Below are 26,281 nucleotides of genomic sequence, written 5' to 3'. Positions count from 1 at the left end.
TATTGGTTACGGGCAGGGTGTCCGCGCCAACAGCTTTAGTCGGCCGGAGACGTACGAGGTGTATGGGACAGGTCGCAGGCGCCGGAAGTAATTGCCAGGGCCCTTAACAGCTTCTTACCCGCACCTAGCATGGTGGTTACGTGATGGAGGAACAGTAACCCGGATGTATAGCCGTTGGGGCGGGCGTTGCGGGGCATGGAGTGGAAGCAGGCGTTGCGGGGCCGGCTGGCCGCCTGCACCGGCCGTGAGTGCGCGGGGAACATGGAGCGAGCGGGAAGCGGGGAGCAGAGGTTGTGGGGTCCCACAGAGAGCGGGCGGGAGAGTCTCTGGCTCTGCCCTAGGCTCGATCCAGCGCGGAGCTAAGGGGCTGTGCTGACGGCCCGGCCCGGCCCGGCCCTGCCCTGGAACCAGCCGGTCCCAAGCTGGCTCTGTTCGGGCCCTCAGTGCAGTGAGCGAGCAGACGGGCGTCCCTGTCACAAACCACCACCGTAGTGGGTGTCTGACCCGCCCCGGTAGGCTGCCTCAGCGGGGGTAGGGGTAAAGCCCGAACGGGCCCTGGAGCCCGATCACTGCAGATCGGGGTGAGGTCACACAGGTCTCGTTTAGGGTGTGGCATTAGCTAACACGTGCTATCTACCACATCCGAAGGTCTAGTGTAGCCTCGCTGGAACTCTGTGTGCTCATGAGGGCCGTCAGATGCCTCCAGGACTGCGAGGCCCACACCTGGAACTAGAGCTAAGGTCTCTCACAAATCACATTTCAGCTCTTTGCGTTTAAAAAAAGACCTCTCGTCTTTCCCACATAAAACATTCCAAACAGATCAAAGCAAGTTCACTATAATGCGGTTTCACCTATAACACAGTAAGATTTTTTGGCTCCGGAGGACAGCGTTATATCAGGGTAGAGATGTATTTGCATACCTTTTATATGAAGAATAAATGCAAATAAACGTGTAGTAATTTGTACTTTTATTTAGTTGTGACTGAATAAAATGTTGTGCTTTTTATTTCTCATTCACATTACTGAGGACATTGGTATTCTTATAGTTTTCTTCAAAGATTTTACCACTTTATTAGCAATTACTTAGACATGTCTGGAGATAGTTTCTGACACTTCGAACTTTGCTTATAATACTGCATGGGAATGGACTGGAGCCCCCTTAGTTCTACCCAAAAGAAATACAGGTGTAATGTACAGCAATAATTTCTCTTCAATGAATGATCTGAAGAGAGAGGGAGAAATAGTCCTAGCCCAAAAGACAAGTGGGTGTTGAAGCCAAGTTTTTCATGATAGTTAATCTATAATTTCTACAGATAGTAAATGCAAAAATTATAGATTAAATTAATATAAGTATGTTTTAGCAACTGCTAAGCTTTCATTAGTCTTTAGTTAGATATGTGCAGAAAGTTATGCTAAATGCAAATGTAGAATGTGCACTCTTCCTGTGAGGGGAAAAAACCACAGGAACCTTGACTTTCACATTATGACGAAACAAACAGGATCTTTCTTCCAAGGGTTTACAGTAGTATGCAGGAATCATAGTCCTGAAACCCTAAGGAACTTGTGCATCTGCAGGAAAATTGTGGGAACCTGCTCCTACTTTCCCTCATCCAAAAGTAGTGCTACTCTTGAGGGAGTCATGTTGCCACAGAAACCTCCCTTGTGAATGCACATTAAGACTCTGAGGTGACTTAGTGCTTGTAGCAGAATTACATTTAAAAAAATAGCACCAGAGAACTTGCTGCTCCCTGCCTTTTCCAGCCACAGCCCTGCCCTCCTTCACTCAAAGCTTTCTGACCACATGGTGTTAGCAGAGAGGGTCTTCTGCAAGCCTTTGGGGAGCAGACAAACATGATGTACGTCCGCTGTTTTCCAGGCATTTATGCCTTTTACTTTATGCCCTCTGCGGATTATACAGATTATAGTGACATTGGTTGTTTAAAAATGCAATTATATAAAAGCAAAATGGATTTCCTTTAACCCAACACTTTGTTAAAATCAGTCTACCTGGGGGTAAAATGTAAGATATTCTGTTCTGTGTTAAGCAGCTAAAAAAAGTGAACAAGAGCTAAAGGATGAAGAAATGGAGTTGTTTACAAAATACTACATGGAATGGAAAGGAGGAAGAAAAAGCGTTAATACATCCTACGTGAATATACCACGGTTTTATTACAGGGTAAGTGGTATATCCAGAGCTACTTAAACCTAAGAATATACCACTCAAAGCAGAAAATCTTTATCTCTTTAATACTGGCATTTTAGTAACAAAAGCTACATTGGGTCAGAATTTGAGAGAGTTGTGTTGTGAGTGTTTTTCCCTTCTAGCTGTGGATTTAATGACTCTCATACAGCTGCTGAGGAGGATCTGATTAAGCCATGAAATAGTTTGCTAATGCTGTAGCTAATTGGTTAATCGGGTTAGCCATTGAGCAACATAAAATATATATTTTCTCTGTTTTCAAAACTTGAAAGCCCACTTCCCATCTTTTCCAACCTTTACATGCAATTCATGACCCTGAAATGCGAGTATCGTGAAGTCCCTACCCTGTTTCCTGAGCATTTTTACAATAAAAATAGAATGCTCTGTCCTAGACCTTTAAATAATCAGTAAAAACCATTTTTGTCTACTTTTTCACATGTGTATCCATTATATAAAATAGTATCTTCCTAAATACAGCATGCTGAGGATTGAAGATGCTCCTACTGAAATATAGATTGCACTGACATCCCATACATTCTCAGGTTCTAGTAAAATCCATGGCACACATCTGAGTGTACTGTTTGGCAAAAGTACTTAATGAAGCAGCAATATGAAATTTACACATTGAAAATGCTTATAAATTCACAGGAACTATATTAAGGATTTTAGGTTACATTGACCAGGATATTGTTCAGTGTCAGATGTTTGGCAAGAATCATAGAATCATAGACTATCAGGGTTGGAAGGGACCTCAAGAGGTCATCTAGTCCAACCCCCTGCTCAAAGCAGGACCAATCCCAACTAAATCATCCCAGCCAGGGCAAGAGTTGTACCATGCAAAAAAAAGTATGAAAAGGTATTTTTATGCATCAATCAAAGTTGGGCTATAAACCAAGAAGTAATAGGAGACAGTGACTTGAGACATTTTGCAGTTATTTGTCTTTCATGAGATCAGAAACTAAGATCTTGCAGTAGTTTTGGCTCCATAGTGAACATAATTCCAGTTCATATTACAAAGTTTATAATATCACTATGGAAATATTTAGGCCATATATAATACACGATAAAAACATACTCCTTCCTTCCGTCCTATTTTTTTTGGTAGATTGCATATTGTTACAGATTAGACTGTAAACTCTTTGTAAGACAGAAACTTGTATTCTGATATGCTTGTAGAGCACCTACCAAAACAGGACGCTGATCCTGATTGGGGATTAAGGAATGCAATACAAATAATAACATTGTAATATTTTTAGCTACCAGCTGAAGATGAAGTCTTACTGCAGAAATTAAGAGAAGAATCTAGAGCAGTCTTTCTACAGAGAAAAAGTAGAGAGCTGTTAGATAATGAAGAGCTGCAGGTAAGAAGGCACTAAGAATGTATCATTTTTTAATCTAACCATCAGAGGAGTGAAGTTCTGGAACTGCCTTCCAAGGCGAGCAGTGGGGGCAAGAACACTAACTGGCTTCAAGACTCAGCTTGATAAGTTTATGGAGGGGATGGTCTGATGAGACTGCCTACAATTACATGTAGCTGGTCCGCGACTGCGAGCAGCAAATATCTCCAATGGGTGGTGATGGGACAGAAGATGAGGAGGGCTCTGAGTTACTATAGAGCAGGGGTCGGCAACGTTCGGCACGCAGCTCGCCACAGTAAGCACCCTGGTGGGCTTGGCCAGTTTTATTTACCTGCTGACGTGGCAGGTTCGGCCGATCGCGGGCCCCCACTGGCCGTGGTTCGCCGTCCTGGGCTAATGGGGGTGGCGAGAAGTGGCGCGGGCGAGCGATGTGCTGGCCGCGGCTTCCCATTGGCCCGGGACGGCGAACCGCGGCCAGTGGGGGCCGCGATCGGCCGAACCTGCCACGTCAGCAGGTAAATAAAACTGGCCCGGCCTGCCAGGGTGCTTACCCTGGCGAGCTGCGTGCCGAACGTTGCCGACCCCTGCTATAGAGAATTATTTCCCAGTTGTCTGGCTGCTGGGTCTTGTCCACGTGCTCAGGGTTTAACTGCTCACCATATCTGGGGTTGGGAAGGAATTTTCCCCTGGGTCAGATTGGCAGAGACCCTGGAGGGTTTTCGCCTTCCTCTACAGCATGGGGCACAAGTCACTTACAGGTTTAAACTAGTGTAAATGGTGCATTCTTTGTAACTTTAAGTCTTTAAACCATGATTTGAGGACTTCAGTAACTCAGCCAGAGGTTATGGATCTATTATACGAGTGGATGGGTGAGGTTCTGTGACCTGCAACATGCAGGAGGTGAGATTAGGTTATCGTGATGGTCCCGTCTGACCTTAAAGTCTATGAGTCTATTGTTAGGGCTTGTCTTCACTGCAGAGTTAACTCAAGCTCTTACCTCAAGTGTTGCCCCTATCCTGGCTCCTGCCCACCCACAAAACCTCTCACCTGAGTGTGGTGGTGCTTTACACCCCAGATAGTTGGCCCATTTTGGGGTGTGAGCTAAAGCTTAAGTGCTGTTTACACATGGGCTGCTAGCCTGCCAGTTTTGTAGTGTGAACGCATGTTAAATCGCTCAAGTGCTGATAGTCCTCCAATGCCTTCCCACAATTCACCAGGGGTGCTGGAGCAATAATGGGGGTGCTGAGAGCCATTGAACCAAACTGTAAACCCTCTATATGATAGAAACTTCTTCAAGCTAGGGGATGCAGGAGCACCCCTAGTTCCAGTACCTATGCAATTCACTGAGAAAGAATCAAAGAACAGCTTAACTTACTGGGTACAAAGAACCATGGGCTATGGCCCCCCAAATGATATACACAGATGAGTAGAGTACCAGTATGGATGCAGTTGGGTGGACACATTCAACTATAGGTTTGCAATGTGGCGGCTTGCACCTGAGCTAGGCCAACCTGAGTGCTCAAAGCTGAGTGCCAGTCGCCCAAATTAACTCTGCATTGAAGACATGCTCTTAGATATGAGTACGGCTACGATTTAGTCACTGGTATTTTTAGTAAAAGTCATGGGCAGGTCACGGGCAATAAACAAAAATTCAAAGCCCTTGACCTGTCCATGACTTATACCAAAAATGCATGCGATTAAATCTTGGCCAGGGGAGGGGGAGCATTCCGGGGGCACTGCTGGGGAGGGGTATCGGGGGGGAGGGAGCTGGGGCCAGTGGCACCAGCTGCCAGGGGCCACGGGACGAGGCTGCTCCGTCCACCCCAGGACCACTGCCGGGGTCTGCTGGAACAGTGGCTGTTGTGGCTGTCCCCGGGCCACCTGAGCAGCTGGCCCTGGGGTCAGCCACACTGGCCCCTGCAGAAGACACGGAGGTCGCAGAAAGTCACCAGATCCATGTCTTCTATGACATCCGTGTCAGACACAGAGCCCTAGATATGAATAACCTGTTTGAGCATGTTAACATTTGTTATGTGATATTTCCCTAACCAAATCTAAATCCCTTTTAAGAATTTGTGGTTTCTGCTGGACAAACATCAGACACCACCTATGATTGGGGAGGAAGCAATGATCAATTATGAGAGCTTCTTGAAAGTTGGTGAGAAAGCTGGACCCAAGTGCAAGTAAGGCTCCTTTATCTAGTGCATGCTTACTAAAGCTAAACAGCTATTTAAGATCATAATACTATTTAACTATCTAATTATTTAAAGTTATAATAGGAAGTTTAACTAAGGGTGAGCAAATGGTATTATATAAGAAAATTATCACTGGACTCTTCAATTTCCACCCCTGCAAAAAAGTTAATGTCAGACATGGTAGGATCCTTTTGATTGAGATGCCCCAGTAAATCCTGTTTAATTTTAATTAAGAGGAAGTTCTTATGAACAGAAATACCATTCTAATAGTAATGCTACTGTCCAGGAAACCGCAGAGCTCATGTGGCTGGGAAGAAGCACTATCTACACTAAGGGATGGACTGATCCTGGTGCCTCTCCAGTGTCAGAGGCCTCTTTTATACACCCAGCATAGCAGCCCAGTTAGTTTGTTTGATTTGGCAGGAGCAAATTAATAGTCAAGAACAGGTTGTAGTCAGGCAGGTCATACAGTTTCTTCATACATCATCCTAGTTAAGGAGACTTGGAAGCTGCTAAAAGGGTAAATAGATTTAACCAGAATTGAAATACACAAAAGATCATTAAATCATCAGAAGGCATCTCCACTAAGCAGCAGTTGATGCTGTTCATTATTGAACTTAAATCTGAGCTGTCCTAGTTAAGTGATGCATAGTTTACTTTCTATAAATAGAAACAAAGCGTTTGCTATTATAATGTGGGAAACTACTCTTGAAACCAATGAGGAAAATTGGACAGGGATCGACTGCAGTATTACATTTTATATTTTGTTTTTGTTGTAGAAAACCAGGCAGCTCTGAAAATTCAGGTTCATTTTCTGATCTCTTATATCCATTGTATGTCACTGCGCATCTCTCTTAAAATCTCTTACTTTGCTTGTGCAATTCATTCATGTTACAGATTTTCTGAGGCCCCTGGATAGCATGCCTGAGATTAAGAGCTGGCCTAGTGTCTTCTATTCTTTTTATCCATTTCCAGAAAAATAACATATCCTATCCTGTCATGAAATAATATTCAGAAGAATGTTAGTTGTTTTATATATTGTAGCTGTATCAACCAGTCAACTTGATATCATTATATTAGATTTGTACAGTCTGAGGCTTGGTCTACAGTAAAAAGTTAGATCAACCCAGCTATGTCACTCAGGGGTGTGCAAAATCCACGCCCTTGCATTTCAGACCCTTAGTGTCGACAAACCCTTAGTGTTGTCATTCTTGTGTTTCATAGGCAGTTCTTTACAGCGAAAGTTTTTGCTAAATTACTCCACAATGATCCCTATGGAAGGATATCTATCATGCAGTTCTTCAATTATGTGATGAGAAAAGGTGAGTAGATATTTCTTCTGTGATATTGAATATTATTTTATTTTCAGGCGTATTTAGATCGTATTATATTCCTAGTATATGGCCCTTCATCTGTTGAAGTCTAACAGGACACTTGCAGTTCTCTTCAACAGGAGCAATATCTGGCCCTTAGGTTAAAAATCCTATTTTCCTGTTCCACCTTTTTTTTCTGAGTATTGTTTTATAGGAAAAAAGATTCAAACTCCTGAAATATCAATGGCAGGTTCCTTATGGCTTTGACATAAAGCTTTTGAAAGTCATCTGCCTTCCTGCTTACTCACACCTTGACTTCCTGCTAAGACTGTTCCAAGCTACTGTTGCAGATTTGACACCACACAAGGAAAAGTAGTGAATGGGTAACTATTTAAGATGCCTTATGCTCTTCTTTAAGCAACCGAAGGCTTGTACACATTACCACGTATGTCAGTATAACTTATGTCACTCCAGGGTGTGAATAAGCCACTAACCTAAGCGCCAGTGTGGACAGAGATGTGTCAGTTTCTCTCTCCAATATATCTACCACCTCTTGTGGAGGTGGTTTTGTGATGAGAGGTCTCTCCTGTTGACATAGGGCGTCTTCACCAGACGTGCCACAGTGGCGCAGCTGCATCAGTGCAGCTGTGTTGCTGTAGCGCTTCTAGAGTAGACCAGCCCTGAGTTCCACCACAAGCTTTTTTTGTTAGTTTTGGGTTTCTTCCATTACACACTTAGGTGTAAGCAGGTTGTCTGTGTGGCACCCTCTTGTGAATAGATCAGTTCACATCTCTCAGAGCTATTGTGTCAAACTATATTCTTCTCCAGGGAATGTTCTGATTAATCTGAAAATGTCTTATTAAGAAGAATGAACCCTTCACACCTCTGAACTCCTATGCTGCAGAAGATTGTGCCGAGCCCCTTCCCCCTACATTAGTCCCCAGAGTGGAATCTGGAGCTTCCCTCCACTCTGCCTTACTGCTTCCAGCTGGTAGATGTGCTTCTCACAGCCCATCAGTTACAACTTTCTTTTCTCCCCATACCTTCCCAGCCCTACTGAGAGCATGGAGGAGCCGGGGGAGGACAGAAGTGGTATCTGAATAGTAGTGAGGTGTTCCCAGGAAGCCTTCTTATGCCCCTGAATCATACCTTCCTTACTAACACCACTTCCTCAAAAACCAAGAGAAATTCACTGCCAAAAAACTTGGTTTACACAGAGTTAAGGTTGACCTGCAGAAGCTTGTATCCTTTCAGAACATCAAATGCACCTATACTTAAACCTCTGCAAACCAGGAAACGCAGAGTTCAGGCACACACCAGTTCTACCCTGCACTCTTAACTCTGCCCACTTCGAGTGATATCCCTGTGATATGTCTCCTCCGGGGTGCCACCTGGAACTGGGGTACAGCTGAGCCCTCTGTTCTACCAATCTGGGTTCCCTCTCACACTGTGACGTTGTGACAAGCTGCAAAGCCCTCCAAGCTTGCGCTCACACCAACATCCACAGGCAGGGATCACACCCAGCTGTGTTCATGGATGCTCTGCCAGTCACTGCGTGAACCAACAATAGATAGGCTCCAGCCAAAATACCCGCAGCTCCCCAGCCTAGGAACCTGGATCTATACCATCCTGCCCTGGTCAAAACTTGACCAGTATAAATTTATTAACTAGTCCGCCCCTCCCTCAATATGAAGAGGACGATGCACATACCCTTGTTAACTGAGCTGAGATTTTTCCTCAAACCCTTCACTCAAAACCACACTGGTTAAGATAAAACATAAAACAGATTTATTAACTACAGAAAGATAGATTTTAAATGATAGCAAACAGATGAAAGTCAATTACCATAAGAAATAAAACAAAACTGCAATCTAAGCCTAATGTAATAGTTAGGATTTGAATCAAGCAGTGTCTCACTCAGTTAGATAGTACAATCAGGTTAGCTTTTGCATACACAGGCAGGCTTCCTTCTTTCCTGCCTGGGACTAGCACTCTCGCCGCCCTCCTTCCCCCCTGCCCCCCACTGCAGTTCAGTCTTTTTTCCTCCAGTAATTTCAGGTGTTGTGTTGTAGGGACGTTGAAGCCAAGTTTTATATCTTCTTCCAACTTGCTGGAAAGCTCTTTTGCTGTGACCTGGGTCAAACAGTTCCCATTGTGTAGTGCTACGTCTGAGAGGTTTCTATTGTACGCAGTTCCTGGGGTAATCCATGTGCTTGTGTGTATTTTCTCAATAAGCAATCAACATTGTTTGGCCTTTTTATTGTTGTACCTGAAAGTCTGCTTATGGGTGTTTTCAACCTCACAACATGTTTCAGTAGCACATACATAGCCAAACTTCATAACTTCACATACAATGATAGTACTTACAATCCAAAGAGATATTGATGTCTAGCAGATCAGGACTTTTAGAATGATATTCACAAGGCATACTTTGTACAAAACATATCATAATTATATGCAGTGGTGAATATGGGGGTGCCAGGGTGTCACAAGCCCAACCTGCCCCTGACAAGTGACATAGCACTCTATTCTGCTAGATGATATGGAGTACTGGTGGAGACAAAGCACATAGGTACAGTAGGAGAAAATGTCAAACCATGTCCTCACTAAGGCAAAAGTTGTGTTTACGTTGGGCTTAGTGAACATGAGCTGCCTCAGCCTGGCCTATACTCACCCACTCCACCTATCCTGCACAGACTACCCCAATTTTGCCAGATGATAGCGTCCCTTGTCCTAAAGGATTCCTGGTGGAATATGTCCTACTCTTATCCCTGTCCTGTAGTGCGCTATCATGGATACTATCATACTACTACAAATTCCCACGTCAAGATTGAACTGTGTTGCTCCACTCTTCGTACAACCCACATAACTCAGTGCAAAAACGAGGGCTTCACATAGGTGTAGATGCACCTCTCCATATATTGTGGTGTGGGCTATTGCAACTTGCTAGAAGTAATCCCTGCACCAGTTGCTAAAGGGGATGTCTATACTGCATCAGGGAGATGTAATTTCCAGCTTAGGTAGGCGAACACACAATAGCTTTGCTCAAGCTAGAAGTAGCAGTGTGGCCTGAGCGGCTAGCCATGAAGAAGGACCTTAGATAGGATTGTACTCAGGTATTGTAGGATTGTAGCCATGAGGAAGGATCTAGGACCTTGGCTAGGATTGTACTCAGGTAGCTAGCCCAAATCACTCTGCCTGTGTTGCCCCAGCCACATTTCTAGTTTTAGGTGCTGGCTCGAGCAGAATGCATGCATGTCTACTCAAGATGGGAATTACAACCCCAGCTGCTGGGTTGGTATACCCTAACAGTAACAGTAAAGGGCCATTGAAGTACATACTCCTGGGGGAATTTTGTGCTACTTCACATGCACAAAATTCATGCCCCCACGGATTTCTTTGCTTCCTTGCAGAAAAATGATTTCTGATGATGAAGCAAAGAGAAGCTGCAAAAGTGGTCACACACCCCTCCCCCGCAGCGTAGGTGTGGTGTTTTGGGTGCCTGGAGCAGCCAGCAGGGAGGTAAATCACTGCTGGTGGCTGGGGATGCACTGGCCAATGGCTCCTACCCTGCATCATGCTCATCTCTAGTCCCAGCCAGGCTGGAGGTCGGGGAGGACGGGACTTCCTCTTTCCCTGCAAGGAGCGGCCATGGCCAGGTCAGGAAGCTGCTTCCCGTTGCACAACCCCTGTGCATCCAGACCCACCCCCATATACCCAGATACCCTCCCTGAACCTCAACCCCTGCATCTAGACCATCCCCTGCTGAATCCCCTGCACTCAAACCCCCACCTCAACGAGCCCCATCCCCCTACACCACCCTGATAAGCTCCCTGCACCCTCCCCCCACTGAGCCCCAACCAGTTGCTCCTGGACCCCCCCACTGAGCCCCCACACCAAGCCCCATCCCCCACATCCTGACTTCCCATGCTGAGCCCCAACCACCTTCACCTGGACCCCCCTGCAGAGTCCCATTCCCACTGCACCTGGAACCCCCCAGTGAGCACCTGTGCATCCAGATCCACCCTGCATCTCCCACACCAAGCTGCCCACATCCAGATTGCCCCACATAGAAGCCTCTCACCCCACACCTGGATCCCCCCACACTAAGCCCCTCCACACTTAGATCCTTTCAGGCTGAGCCTGCTTGCCCCACACCCAGATTGGGGGCTAGGGTTGGGTGTGCGCGTTCAAGACTCTGTCTCTCTCACTTGCTATCTTGGTTTGCATGGCACAGAGGGGCATGACCCTGGGGTATTTCTGAGGCAGGCCCAGCCCTTGCACTCTGTCAGGGTCAGGTGCAGCCTCACTGCCAAGTCCGTGTCCCCAGGGAGGGTGGGGCTGCAGGATGATCTCCCACCTCCATGCAGCCAGTGGCCTGTGCTCCCCACTGCCATGCTGGAGCCTCCACATGTATTTATTGACAAAATATGCAGAATGTTGCAGAATTTTAAAATATTGTGTGCAGAATTTTTTTTTTTTTTTTTTGGGTGCAGAATTTTAATTTTTTGGCACAGAATTCCCTCAGGAGTAGTAAGTACATGCCAATAAATTAGAGAATACAATTCCATGGGACACAACACGCCACATAAAATGGCACATTTACTTAGTCATTCCTCATAGTTGCATGTGGGGCAATGTTGGCTGAAACATACTTACAGTGACGCTTGTTAACTCTGGGTGGTAGGGTAAAGATTGTGGGGCAGGATTGGTATGTATCTTAAATCTGTAATTCCTGGTTTTCAGAGGATTAAGTATAGGTGCATTTGACATTCTGAAAGGGTACAAGAGACTGTCAGTCAACTTTAACTCTGTTAACTAAGCATTTATTCTTTGCCCCAAAAAAGGATCCTGTATCATGATTCTAAATCCTTTTTTACAGTATGGCTTCACCAGACAAGAATAGGCCTCAGTTTATATGATGTGGCAGGACAGGGTTACCTCAGAGAATCGGTAAGTACTGCCCACTCAGTAAATTTAATGTACTTTATCCTGGGTAGCTTAAATCAACAGAGAGGATAAAGGTGACTTGTACTTTAATGTTTCTCCATTAGAGTAAGATCCCAATAGTCCAGACATCTTGGGTGACACCAGATTTGTTTGGATAAAGAGGAGCTTATACAGAGTAATAGAGATTTAATAGCAAGGGAATCGCTAGTTTGGGAGACATACTGGTAATTCCTTAGGGAGGTTTCAATACTAAGATTTCAGATAATTGATATTCTATTATATTTATTGATAAAGAGATGATGTAAAAGACTGGTGCTAACGATGCTCTTCAGAGTATTTTATCTTTACACATGTAGCAGTCTTAAAAAATAAAATAAAATCTATGATCGAATATTAAGCAAAAAGAACATCCAGATCCCGCAATTGTGCACTGGCATTCGGCAAATATTCGATTTACCACATATTCACATGTATTTCTCCTTCCCCCCAGTTTTACTAATGAAACAGTGCCAGTCATAATGCCAGGTGTGCATTTTACATGGTGTTCATCTTGAAGAAACAACCTCAAGTGTACAGAAATCTTTGTTTCATCATATGAGGGAGCACTGAGCACCCTCTATTCTTCTTGTTGCTCCTGGTGTCTTTTAATTTTGACACCAAAAAAACTGCTGCTGTGCTGTCATATGCTCTTCTCCTGTCACTTTTACTGGCAATGGTATAAGCCATCTGAATAGAGGTTTTAATTAGTCTCTAATTATTCAAGATACCATCTGATTTACTAGGTGCAGTAAATTTCTGAAATTTGTAAAGGAAGAGATCATCATTAGTCAAACTCAGGTTTAAAAATTGGAAGAAAGGGAGAGGTTTTAGGTGATTAAATAACTCAAGCAGTACAGTGACATTGCAGGATAATGTTCTCAACAAATAAAACTTGTAAAGCAAAAGAATAATTTAAACAATTAATTTAAATTGAACAATGGCAATGTTTATAATCTCAAAGCATATTTTCTTTCCTTTTTTAATTTTGCAGGATTTAGAAAATTATATTTTGGAACTTATCCCTACGTTGCCACAGTTGGATGGTTTAGAAAAATCATTTTACTCGTTCTATGTCTGCACTGCGGTTAGAAAGTTCTTCTTCTTTTTAGACCCTCTCAGAACGGGTAAACTTATGTTTTCAAACTCTAAAACATATGTGGAAATGTTTTTACTTTTAAAATATGAATACTGAAGTTGTTTCTGTCTTCATAACATTGTACAAATATTTTCATAGGCCCCAATCTTGCAATCTGATCTGTGCGGACTGAACTCTACTGAAGACTAGGGGTTCTGCATAGGTTTAATGGTGTGTCTGCACAGATCAGATTGCAGGATCAGAGTCAGAATGAGTCCTAATGAAATACCACCTCAGAGTTGTACTCTAGAGTATTTGCTTAGAAATTAAAAATAATGTGTTGGGCCATACTGCTGCAAAAATAAATGAACTAGGATTAGCTTTATATTAATCCCTACTACAGTTAAGTGCAGCACAACAACTACCGCAGTTCTGATGGTATTATGCCAAGTAATTCTCATAAAACACAAGCCAGAGATCTTTCTGTCAATCTGATTTACTCTCGTTAGTTGGATTTTTGAGTATCTCTGGCCTAATCTACACTAGAAAAGGTTTGTGGTATAGCTATACCAGGAAACCCTCCTAGTGTAGACAGAGCTTCCACCATCAAAAGAGTGCTTTTGCTGGTATAGCTTATACCAGTTCCCTGAATGAAATAAGTTGTTTTGGCATGTTTTGCCACTATAAATACGCCTACATATTAGGCCTTTTACCAGTATAAAAAATGTTGTATTAAAGCAAAAAAATCACACCCAACCAATGTTACTATTCTGTTAAAAGTTTTCGGTATAGACCTGGCCTATAACTTTCACAAATGCACAAACACCAGTTGTTTATGTTTCACTTGTGACTTTATAATAAACACTCATAATTTTGATCCTAACTTCCTGTCTTTAAAATTGTGTAATTCCATAATGATTCCTTTTTGAACTGAGACACAGTTTACAAATGTCAGGCTTTGTACACTATAACAGCTAATTTGTATTTTTTTTTAAATGACTTGTGTTTGATCCTTAAATTTAACGTTTTAACTTGTGTCTGTGTGATAAGCTTTTTTATTGATTCTCTTTTTGATGGGTTAGGAAGCATAATTGATAATAAAAAGTTTGCATTGTTTTTCCTGGTAATCTTTAGGACCCAATCTTGGTAACCTTATTCACTCAGTACCACAAAAGTAAATGGAACCTTTCAAGTGAGTAAGGCCGGGTTGATGTGTAACTAGGTGACCATGTTACATTTTTTTTTCTTTTCCCGCAGGCAAGATAAAGATACAAGATATTTTAGCTTGCAGCTTTCTGGATGACTTATTGGAGGTAAAAATCTCTTGACATGTTTTGTTATTTCACTTTGCACTTCCTGAATTCTAACTGGGTGCTTCCTTTTCATTTAGTTAAGGGATGAAGAACTTTCTAAAGAAAGTCAAGAAACAAATTGGTTTTCTGCTCCGTCCGCATTGAGGGTTTATGGTATGTTCCTACATGCACAGTCATTTGTATTCACTAGCTTGCATAATTTAGTCAGAGACTCAGTATTACCTTTCCTCTGTGGTCCCATATCTGTGTAAAACCCCACTGCTTAGATAATCTTCCTCTCTTGCTTCCTCCATTCTTCACTACATCCCTCTCACCTTCTGCATCATGTTCATGTTTTTGGTCCTCAAATTCACTATCCCTTACATCTCTCTTCATGCTCCTTAGACTCTTCCCTACCTTCTGTCCTAACTGCTCCCTATGTCTATTCCCACTCTTATCTGTGCATCTCTTCTTTACCCCTGAAACAGCCTCCTCCTTGTGTGCCAGTCGCCCTCCATTCCTTCGTTAAAAATACTTTTGCCGCTAAACTTTCTTACATTGTTGCTCTCCATTTCTGTACTGAGGCTTGTTCTAGTCCATGTACCATCTTCATGTGACTTATGCTGTTAGTGCTTTGGGGCAAGGACCTTGTCTTTCTACATTCTGTATATGCTTAGGGTGCACTATAAATATTCTTACGGAGCTAGAACATTACAATTTAATAACTTTACTTATACATTTAATCCAAAAGAATGTGAAATATGTTAAATGAACTTGACACTTCTCTGTGTTGTCACATTAAAATTTACTTCTTCTATGATGTAGGGAGATTTTATTGTATTTTCAGTCTATTTTCTTCTTCCTAGGCCAGTATTTAAATCTTGACAAAGATCACAATGGTATGCTCAGCAAAGAGGAACTGTCCCGCTATGGAACAGGGACTCTAACCAACATATTTTTAGATCGTGTCTTCCAGGAATGTCTGACTTATGATGGAGAAATGGTAATCATGTATTTCTAGCTTGCACTCCGATTTACACATTCTGTACTAAAACTATGATAGATATATTAGCATAAGCATTATCTTTAAAACAAAGAACAGATTAAAGTAATATGACTATTTTATTTAGTACCTGCTTCTGCAAATAGAACAGAGCAGAAGCTTAGAGAATATAATTATCTGATTATTACCAAAAAGCATAATGTGTTATTCCAGTATATTTTTGTGAAAGGAGATGAGGTACCATTGTAACAAACCAAGATAATCCAGTATAAATTTTCCTTTCCAATAACTGAAGGCAGTAATGTTAACTAAATGTGGAGAGGCAGGAATGTTTCTGGAATGATTTTGGCTCTTTCTCTTTAAACAAAGAATGAAATCCAAATGGCAAGTAACTGAACAATGTTCATTAGAGAGCTGACCCAGCAGCTAGTTAAATAATAAACCTCATTGTGCAGTTAATATGAGGCAGAAGACTATGGTGGTTTTGCTGTGTGCCTCCTACAGCTATGAGAGTGAATAGTGAGGAGCCTATAAACTAAAACTAAAGACTTAGGATGGACAAAGACAATCAGTGAAAACGTATGTGTATATTGTTTATCGTGAAACACTTCATTTATAGTGTATCACTGTTCTTTGTGTTTATGTTGAGATGGTTTATAAAATGCAAACTTAGTTAATTGTGAATTCACCCTAGCGGTCTGTGTTCTGGGGCTCCAATTTTAAGCTAAACTGGATGGGGTTGTGATGAATGCATAGAAATACAGTGTATATGTAACCTATGTAGGTAGCTATAGTTAACTTGTTGTATTGTGGTCAAGAAACCAAAGCAGTGGCACTAACAGAAAAAAGAAAATGTATGATCTAAATTCTACTATATTTAATGTCTCAACCCAGGGTCTGTTTGGTCCTATAAGTCCTGCAGCATTAGTTACCCTGTTTTGAGAGTCCTGTGTTTTAGGTACATTGGTCATGTGGCCCACTCTCCGCCAATGGAAAGCCTATCAATATTTTAGTGCTATAAACTATTGACTAGAAGTGGAGGAAATTTTTGGAAACTACCTTGTCATATGGTCCCCATCTCAGCCAACTGGACTATGCTTGTCAATCTAAGGATGTAATAAACAAGTATTGTTTAAATGTATATAGCCTGTTTCATTTGGATTTCTGGACAGACTCCTTAGTGTACAAATAAAATGTCCGTGAAAAAGTATGGGTATGCTGCCTCAGTAAATCATAGAAACAAACTTCTCTGTTCACTTCAGTGGCAGCAACCATTTTCTGTTTCATGTTGTTGTCTTCCAAAAAAACCTAACGGCTACCCTACAGTGAAATAGCCACCAATTACAATGTTCCTGCTTGCAAAATCAATTTAAAAAGATGACTGTAATAATCATGATTGTATTTTCTTTTAGGACTATAAGACCTACCTGGACTTTGTGCTTGCATTAGAAAACAGAAAGGAACCTGCAGCTCTACAATATATTTTCAAACTGCTTGATATAGAGAACAAAGGATACCTGAATGTTTTTTCCCTGAATTATTTCTTTAGGGTAAGTCTCTAGATGTGTGTTGTTATAGTCTCTGTGCTTCTACTTACAGATCTGCAGGGAATCACTTTAAATTACCTATGCTCACTATGAGGTTTTTGTCAATTTTAAAAAAAGATTTAAAATGTTAAAACCCGACATTCTAAAACTTGGAAATAATTCAAAAGGCATTTTCAACATCTTATCTGCATTAGAAACTAAACTGCTTTGATTTAATTTAAATCAATAGAAAATAATTTTGGTGTTCCAACAGTTGAAATTGCCCTATAATGAAGACTTACTTACAAGGTAAAAAAATAAAGACAGCTGTATGGGATGGTCTTAATTTCTTTATACACAGCGTTTCAGTGCCTCAGAGGATCCAAAATGCATTATAAGTAATAGAAAATGCAATGGTAGTTGTGTGCAGTCACTTAAGGGATTTTATATTTAGTGTGCAGATCACAGAATCATAGGACTGGAAGGGACCTCGAGAGGTCATCTAGTCCAGTCTCCTGCACTCATGGCAGGACTAAGTATTATCTCTAGACCATCCCTGACAGGTGTTTGTCTAACTTGCTTTTAAAAATCTCCAATGATGGAGATTCCACAACCTCCCTAGGCAGTTTATTCCATTGCTTAACCACCCTGACAATTAGGAAGTTTTTCCTAATGTCCAACCTAAACCTTCCTTGCTGCAATTTAAGCCCATTGCTTCTTATCCTATCCTCAGAGGTTAAGGAGAATAATTTTTCTCCCTCCTCCTTGTAACAACCTTTTATGTACTTAAAAACTGTTATCATGTCCGTCCCCCCCCCACCCCCAGCCTTCTCTTCTCCGGACTAATCAAATCCAATTTTTTCCAATCTTCCCTCCTCGGTCATGTTTTCTAGACCTTTAATCATTTTTGTTACTCTTATCTGGATTTGCTCCAATTTGTCCACATTTTTCCTGAAATGTGGCACTCAGAACTGGACACAATACTCCAGTTGAGGTCTAATCAGCATGGAGTAGAGCAGAAGAATTACTTCTTGTGTCTTGCTTACAACATTCCTGCTAGTACGTCCCAGAATGATGTTTAGTTTTTTTGCAGCAGTGCTCCACTATGACCTCCAGATCCCTTTCTGCAGTACTGTTTTCTAGGCAGTCATTTCCCATTGTGTACGTGTGCAACTTTTCCTTCCTTAGTGGAGTACTTTGCATTTGTCCTTATTGAATTTCATCCCATTTACTTCAGACCATTTCTCCAGTTTGTCCAGATCATTTTGAATTTTAATCCTATCCTCCAAAGCACTTGCAACCCCTCCCAGCTTGGTATCGTCCACAAACTTTAAATGTACTCTCTATGCCATTATCTAAATCCTTGATGAAGATATTGAACAGAACCGGATCCAAAAATGATCCCTGCGGGACCCCACTCAGTATGCCCTTCCAGCTTGACTGTGAACCACTGATCACTACTCTCTGGGAATGGTTTTCCAACCAGTTATGCTTCCACCTTATAGTAGTTCCATCTAGGTAGTATTTCCCTAGTTTGTTTATGAGAAGATCGTGCAAGATAGTATCAAAAGCCTTACTAAAGTCAAGGTATACCACATTTACCGCTTCCTCCCTGTCCACAAGGCTTGTCACCTGTCAAAGAAAGCTATTAGGAGGGCATGAAAATGATCAGGGGTCTGGGGCACATGGCTTACAAGGCGAGACTGAGGGATCTAGGTTTGTTTAGTCTGCAGAAGAGAAGAATGAGGGGGGATTTGATAGCAGCCTTCATCTACCTGTAAGGGGGTTCCAAAGAGGATGGGAGCTCGGCTGTTCTCAGTGGTGGCAGATGACAGAACAAGAAGCAATGTTGCAGTGGGGGAGGTCTAGGTTGGATATTAGGAAACACTATTTCACTAGAAGGGTGGTGAAGCACTGGAATGGGTTACCCAGGGAGGTGGTGGAATCTCCATCCTTAGAGGCTTTTTAAGGCCCGTCTTGACAAAGCCCTGGCTGGGATGATTTAGTTGGTGTTGGTCCTGCTTTGAGCAGGGGGTTGGACTAGATGACCTTCTGAGGTCTCTTCCAACCCTAATCTTCTATGATTAGGTTGGTTTGACACAATTTGTTCTTGACAAATCCATGCTGACTCTTACTTATCACTTTATTATCTTCTGGGTATTTGCAAATTGATTGCTTAATGATTTGCTCCATTATCTTTCAGGGTACTAAAGTTAAGCTGACTGGTCTGTAATTCCCCAGGTTGTCCTTATTTCCATTTTTATAGATTGGCAATATATTTGCCCTTTTCAAGTCCTCTGGAAACTCTCCCATCTTCCATGACTTTTCAAAGATAATCGCTAATGGCTCAGATATCTCCTCAGTCAGTTGCTTGAGTATTCTAGGATGTATTTCATCAGGTCCTGGTGACTTGAAGACATCTAACTCATCTAAGTAATTTTTAACTTGTTCTTTCCCTATATTAGCCTCTGATCCTACCTCATTTTCACTGGCATTCACTATGTTAGTCATCCAATCGCTGCTAACCTTTTTGATGAAAACCAAAACAAAAAAGGCATTTAGCACTTCTGCTTTTCCACTTTTTCTGTTATTGTTTTTCCCCCCTCGTTGAGTAATGGGCCTACCTTGTCCTTGGTCTTCCTCTTGCTTCTAATGCTGACAGCCCCAAGCCCCAGTTCTGCAGTTCCCATTGGCTGGCAACCATGGCCAATGGGAGCTGCGGGGACGGTGCTGTCAGCAGAGGCAGCATGTGGAGCTAGGGCAGCTGAGGGAGGGGCTCTCTCCCCCGCCCCAGGTAAGCAGCAGCCCTGAGCCCCCCCCACACCCAAACTCCTGCTGCTGGGAGGGGACAGGGGGCCCCCAAGACTGCCCCAGCAGCAGCCACTGCAACTGACCCACGGGCTGGCTGAACTGCTTAGGCAGCTCCTGGGCCAACTGCACGGGACTGCTGCAGAAGTCACGGAATCTGTGATTTCTGTGACCTCCATGACAAACATGGAGCCTTACCCATCACCACCAAGTCATATGCTTTGGATGATTTTGTTAGTTGTCTAAAAAAAAGTTTTCTCCACCTCTTCTTCTTAGTTAGGTGGTCTGTAGTAGACTCCTACCATGACATCATCCTTGTTTTTTACCCCTTTTATCCTTATCCAAAGACTTTCAACAAGTCTGTCTCCTATTTCCATCTCAACCTCAGTCCAAGTGTATACATTTTTAATATATAAGGCAACACCTCCTCCCTTTTTTCCCCTGCCTGTCCTTCCTGAGCAAGCTGTACCCTTCTATACCAATATTCCAGTCATGTTTATTATCCCACAAAGTCTCAGTGATGCCAACTGGCAGACTTGTGTTTATTAACTTGCATTTTCAAGCATTTCATTTATTAACATTTCAAGATTGCACACTAATAACTCATTGCACTTTCTAAGGCTCTGTGAATCAAATATTTTTCTCAATATTTAGCTGTGAAGAAGGTTCTCATAGTTAAGCTTCCATTAAAAAACAGTCATTAAAATTACTCTAATTCCAAATTTACTTTTCTGTAACGTTATCTCCCTTTGGTGTGCAACGCTCCCTTCAAACTTTCGATATGGTTAAATCTCCTTGGAAACTTATGCAGTGCCTATATTTGCAGAAAATAGACTGTAAGTAAGAAAAGTTATCAATTATTTTTGGTGTTGATAGCTTGGGGCTCAATCCTGGCTTTGATTGATGTCAAAGGGAATTATTTGCCTGATCCTGTTCTCAGGCGTAAGATCCTTCTTCAGCAACAGTTGTGTCAGATAAAGTTAGAATCAAAAATATTTTTAGTTATCTGCACGTGGCATTTTGTACCAAGATACTAAAATCAACTGTATTTCATTGTACTCAAGCCTGCACTATCCAAATCAAGAACAATTACATATTCATTCAGCTCATTAAGCATTCAGACATAGCTCATAAAGTCTTATTTATAGTCTTATGCCCTTTGCTGTTGTTCAGTAATAAACTTCTGTCTATTAAACAAAAACCCTTTACTGATAGTGACTTCAGTTACATCATTCTGGAAAAGCACGATCTTTCAACAGAAGTCTTCCAAATAAACAGTGGAATAGTTTCAAAGCTTTTTCAGTAAGTGCTGTGCTGGTACAGAATCCAGCCTGAGCTGAATTCTATACAGAGCGTGAAACAGGTTCACTTTAGTATTGGCTTGTTGCTGGTGGTTCAGATGGTGCCAGAGAATTGTAATAAAAGAACTTGGTGACAATTTTGTCACAGTTGACAGAAAACCACTTGTAGTAGTTCTTAAATTACATAAAGCATGATTGCCAATTTCACAAGGTAAATCTGCATGAATTGGCGTCCTCACTGTCTGATCCAATGCCTATTGAAATCAGTGGAAAGGCTCTCCTTGACTTCAGGGGACATTTGATGAGGCCCTTAAGTTGGACTCCCTCAGCCTATTGGCGCCATGTGTTTTCTGCTGCTAAATACTGTTGGGTTGGTTATCACCATGTTGCATGGCTTCATTTAGTTAACTTACTAGATTTGTTAGTGCGTTGTACAAAGATGCTAACCTTCTCTTTCCAGCTTGTGGTTTAGTTTAGCTACTGCTGTGAATTATTTTAACCAACCAGAATCCAGGTTCCATCTTTCAAAGTAGCTTGTTGTAGAAAATAAATACAGAACTCTGTCATGGGCATTGATTGGTCCTTCATCTTTGGATTAGGTTTTTCCCCCTTACTGTACAATTTACATAGGTCCACTCAAATGTTTGGACAGAATTATAAATAAATTAAATTAAAATTTAAATTAATGGAGATATCCTATCTCCTAGAACTGGATGGGACCTTGAAAGGTCATTGAGTCCAGCTCCCTGCCTTCACTAGCAGGACCAAGTACTGATTTTGCCCCAGATCCTTAAGTGCCCCGCTCAAGGATTGAACTCACAACACTGGGTTTAGCAGGCCAATGCTCAAACCACTGAGCTATCCCTCCCCCCTTCATTATGTAGTGAATGAAACATGTTGTGCCTCAATTCAAATCTCTCCTATGGCAAGGAATCACTGTCTTTATTCATTGAGTTTCTAAGTGTAATAGGTATAGTGCTATCTCAAATTTTCTCTAATAAAAAAATCTAGAGAATAAAAAGCTGTGTTTTGCTTCAAACTGGCTGTGCTAGTGTGTAGTTCCACGTGATGTTAAGTTCGAATATGTTTTACACTGCAAAATTGCATTTTGTTCAGATTATTCATTTCTTTAATCTGCAAGGTTTCATTCAGTTAATACAGAACCAGTTGTATTTTTTGCTGTGGAATCTAAACATTTAAATCAGCATAATAGTTTACGTAACACCCTTTGTCCCAAAACACTTTACAAACTATATAATCTTTGTACAGTACCACTATAATGCAGTCACCTCTGTAATGGAGGGTGGCAGGCAATTGGGGTACAGCTAGTATTCAGAAATCCTATATAAATACAATAATTTTTATTAGATTGTGTGGTCATCTGCACCCTTTCTCCATACAGGTGACTCCCTGCCTTTGCAATAATGTCAGTAATGCCCTTCAATTGTCAGTATCAAACTTTGAATTGGTCTTTCTTATCCACAGCAGTAAATCTATTATCTTATGTTTATTGAAGTGGGCTACAGAGAAAAATATTAAGGCCTGTTCAACACTAAGAGTTAAGTAAGCTTGACTATGTTGCGCAGGAAAAATCCACACCCCTGAGTGGCATAGTTAAGCAAACCTGAGCCCCAATGTAGGCAATGCTAAGTCAATGGAAGAATTCTTCTGTTGACTTAGCTACTGCCTCTTGGGAAGATGGATCACCTATGCCGAAGGGAGGACCCTTGCTGTCAGCATAGATAGTGTCTACACTGAAAGCACTATAGCAGCCCAGCTGCAGCTCTAGCATTTCAAATGTGGACAAGTCCTAAGTGTGCTCTTACCAAGTCACTAGCAGTGTGGCAATTTGTGCAGGACCAAATTAAGGCAATCTGGGGCTTTCGGATATACCCCCACTTGGGGCCCCCGTGATCCTGCCTTAGCCATGTCCCTCATTTGTGTGGTAGGTGCTTTTATAGCTAAAATGAATGGGGCACTTCACACTTTTAGGCTGTCTGCAGACTAAGGCAGGCCTCAATTACACTTAGGTCACATTTTCAAGCTTTTTGTTGCATCTGTGAGGGTTCGAAACTATTTTGTTCACTGAAAGTTAAGATTGAGCTCATCATGTCACTCCAGAAGCTGAGGGCCCAGGCATATAGGGTATATTTATACGGGAGCTGGGAGCATGCCTCCCTGTCCTGGTGAACAGACTTGCACTAGCTCTGCTTGAACTAGCACACTAAAAATAGCAGTGTGGATGTCATGGCACAGGCTACCAACCCAGCGTTAGGTGGGCTGATACTTGTTGAGTGGCGAGCCTATGCTGCCACCTGTGTCGCAATGGCCACAATACTATTTTTAACACAGTAGCTCAGACAGAGCTAGTGTCATAAACATACAGCTACGGGTAGCATAAAATCCCTCCTTTACCTGTAACGGGCTAAGAAGCACAAATAATGTGGTTGGCACCTAACCAAAAGGACCAATAAAGGGAAAAGCTACTTTCAAATCTAAGGGGGAACGTTTTTGCTGTGTGTGGTTCTCTCCGAGACAAAGGGAGAGACCAAGCAAGTAATCCAGCTCCTACTGAAATGATACAGCTAATATTACAGAAATAGTAAGTAATAGCAAGGAAATGCATTAATTATCTTTTGGTTTAGCTTGTGAATTTTCCCTGTGCTAAGAGGGAGGTTTATCCCTGTTTTTGTAACTTTGAAGTTTTGCCTAGAGGGGAACCCTCTGTGTTTTAAATCTAATTACCCTCTAAAATTACCTTCCATCCTGATTTTACAGAGGTGCTTCTTTTACTTTTTTTTCTTTATACTAAAGTTCTGTTTTTTTAAGAACCTAAAAACCCATGGGTGTGGTCTGTGCTCACCTTGTTTACCTATCTGGTTGGTAGATTATTCTCAAGCCTCCCCAGGAAAGGGGGTGAAGGGACTTGGGGGGATATTTTGGGAAACAGTAACTTCAAATGGTCCTTTTCCTGAATCTTTGTCTAACTCACTTGGTGGTGGCAGCAGTACTCATCCAAGGACAAGGAAGAATTTGTGCCTTGGGGAAGTTTTTAACCTAAAATGGTAGGAATACGCTTAGGGGGTCTTTCATGTGGGTCCCCACATCTGTACCCTAGAGTTCAGAGTGGGGAGGGAACCCTGACAGCTAGCATATGTCTATTTATCCAGTTGCATTTCTCCTGCTGTGCACGCTGCCAGTCGCAGTGTAGACATACCCATAGTGATTGACCTTAATCCAATCCTGCCTTTGTGGATAATTTAATTCCAGTTGCTTTCATTGTTTGGATTGCTCACTCTATTCATGGAAGGAAGGATGGGTTGCAGCCACTACCACTAGGGTTAACATCTCTTTCTTTAAATATGTACTGTAGGTGTAGCTGTCCCCGGATATTAGAGAGTAAAGGTGAGTGAAGTAGTATTTTTTATTGGACCAACTTCTGTTGGAGAGAGAGACAAGCTTTTGACCTGAAGAAGAGCTCTGTGTGGCTCGAAAGCTTGTCTCTCTCACTAACAGAAGTTGGTCCAATAAAAGATCTCACCCACTTGTCTCTTTTAGACAATTAAAAATATATTTTTTTAAATCTAGTACTGAGCAACTGTAGAACACTACATTATCAGTTTTGTTTCTTAGGTTTCTACTGCTCTAACAGCTTTTCTTTTCCTATAGGCTATTCAGGAACAAATGAAAATCCATGGACAAGAACCAGTTTCTTTTCAAGATGTCAAGGTTAGCTTTCCCTAAATATAGAGAGTACCATGTGCACATAACTGGAATTTTTGAATTAAACAGATTTGAAATTTTACTTGCACAGTATTGTAGCCACTGGGTATTTGTGAGCTGTTAAATCAACTTTGCCATGCTGTAAAAAAATATAACTCGTCAGCAGTGTGACCTTGGAAATTCCCCTTCATTCTAGACTAATTATTCTGAAAGCAAAGTTTTTAGTACTCAACTTCTCTTAGTAAATTTTTTTGATGCAAGTACCTACAATAAGCACACACTGAGCCTCACCTTTGGTTTTAGATGCTTGACAATAATTGGAAGTTTATCTTACTTGTAAAGAAATCAAATAGCTCTATCTTGAGAACTGCCCGTAACTAAACGCATACTACAACTTATTGATACCATTCTAACATAATATTAGCTAGCAGTTCCCTATTTAGTTTCAGAAGTCTTGAAATACTGCAAGTGACTCATGTTTAATGAAGAGAAAATTCCATAACATTAGGTAGGGATTTGCCTGATTTCTTTGCATTTTGTTGTTTTTTAAAGTGGCAGGGCTTCATGCTGCCTTTCTGAGCCCACCATACTTCCTCTCTGGCTGAGTAAGACCATTACTAGAGGGGCAGTGTATTCAGCTACCAGCTCTGTACTTAAGATGCAATCTTATTTTAGATCAAAGCTTCATGAGTGAGGGGCACAGACTGCCCAAATGATCATGCTATGGATAAATTAATCACGATTCTGCTTATAAATGTGCCTTTTAATTCTATGGTTTTCCTTTCATAGGATGAAATCTTTGATATGGTGAAGCCCAAGGATCCGTACAAGATCTCCCTTCAAGACTTAATCAACAGTAGTCAAGGAGACACTGTTACCAGCATTCTAATTGATCTGAATGGCTTCTGGACCTATGAGAACAGAGAGGTTCTTGTAGCAAGTGATAATGACACTACTACAGATATTGACGATACATAACAGGAATACACAGTACTCATGGAGATGTGCCTAAATGTGCACAAACTCTGAAGCTGCAGGCCTATTCATTATCCAAATAAGACACTTACATCTTCCCCCAGATGGGTGGTATTAAAACTTTGTATAGGGGTTGTCAAATTGATAAATGGCGAAGCCAAAATAGCAACAGTGGTTTGATTTTAGTAAGCTGAAGAGATTGTTTGGAATCTTTCTTCAACCTACAGTAGCAAGTAACATTTCTCTTTCAACATTTTGTTCTAGGATGTATATTAAAACCTGCAGAATATTAAGGATGGGATTTCCAAAAATGCCCAGTGTTAGCCTGTTTCTGCTACTGCTGAAGTCAGTAGGAATCTTGGGATTGGTCTAACTCTGCTGTATTTGATGTCAGAGTTTTTAAATCGGTCACATGTAGTGTTCACTAGCAACTATGTATGCAATGTGTATTGTTTCCTCTCCCCACGTTATTCAACTATAGATGAAGGTTTTGTATAAATAAAAAAATTGAATTTTTATTTTA

The 26,281-nt window shown here is 41.7% G+C and overlaps 1 protein-coding gene across 2 annotated transcripts; it reads left to right on the top strand.

Moving 5' to 3' along the window:
• The first annotated feature begins 139 nt into the window (after positions 1-139).
• On the top strand, positions 140-26,281 carry PPP2R3C (protein phosphatase 2 regulatory subunit B''gamma). Of its 2 annotated transcripts, none has more exons than XM_054026001.1 (13): positions 140-244; positions 2,049-2,176; positions 3,457-3,561; positions 5,629-5,741; positions 6,978-7,075; positions 11,949-12,019; positions 13,047-13,179; positions 14,388-14,443; positions 14,521-14,596; positions 15,289-15,425; positions 16,838-16,975; positions 24,730-24,789; positions 25,573-26,281. In XM_054026001.1, exons 1-13 carry the CDS (start codon positions 196-198, stop codon positions 25,759-25,761), a joined length of 1,353 nt encoding a protein of 450 aa, XP_053881976.1. In that variant the 5' UTR covers positions 140-195; the 3' UTR covers positions 25,762-26,281. The 2 variants fall into 2 exon arrangements, with proteins under 2 accessions (XP_053881976.1, XP_053881975.1); XM_054026000.1 differs by having other exon boundaries at positions 179-244; positions 2,046-2,176.

The sequence above is a fragment of the Malaclemys terrapin genome, chromosome 4 (genome assembly GCF_027887155.1).
Source record: "Malaclemys terrapin pileata isolate rMalTer1 chromosome 4, rMalTer1.hap1, whole genome shotgun sequence".
Lineage (NCBI taxonomy): Eukaryota > Metazoa > Chordata > Testudines > Emydidae > Malaclemys > Malaclemys terrapin.
Note: the sequence above shows the minus strand (reverse complement) of the source record. Positions and strands in the feature narration are given on the sequence as shown.

Excerpts from the sequence above, each read along its gene's own strand:
- PPP2R3C (XM_054026000.1), top strand. The coding sequence starts at position 196 with ATGGAGTGGAAGCAGGCGTTGCGGGGCCGGCTGGCCGCCTGCACCGGC. Across the intron at positions 14,597-15,288 it reads GTCCGCATTGAGGGTTTATG|GCCAGTATTTAAATCTTGAC; the intron begins GTATGTTCCTAC and ends TCTTCTTCCTAG. Across the intron at positions 15,426-16,837 it reads TGACTTATGATGGAGAAATG|GACTATAAGACCTACCTGGA; the intron begins GTAATCATGTAT and ends ATTTTCTTTTAG.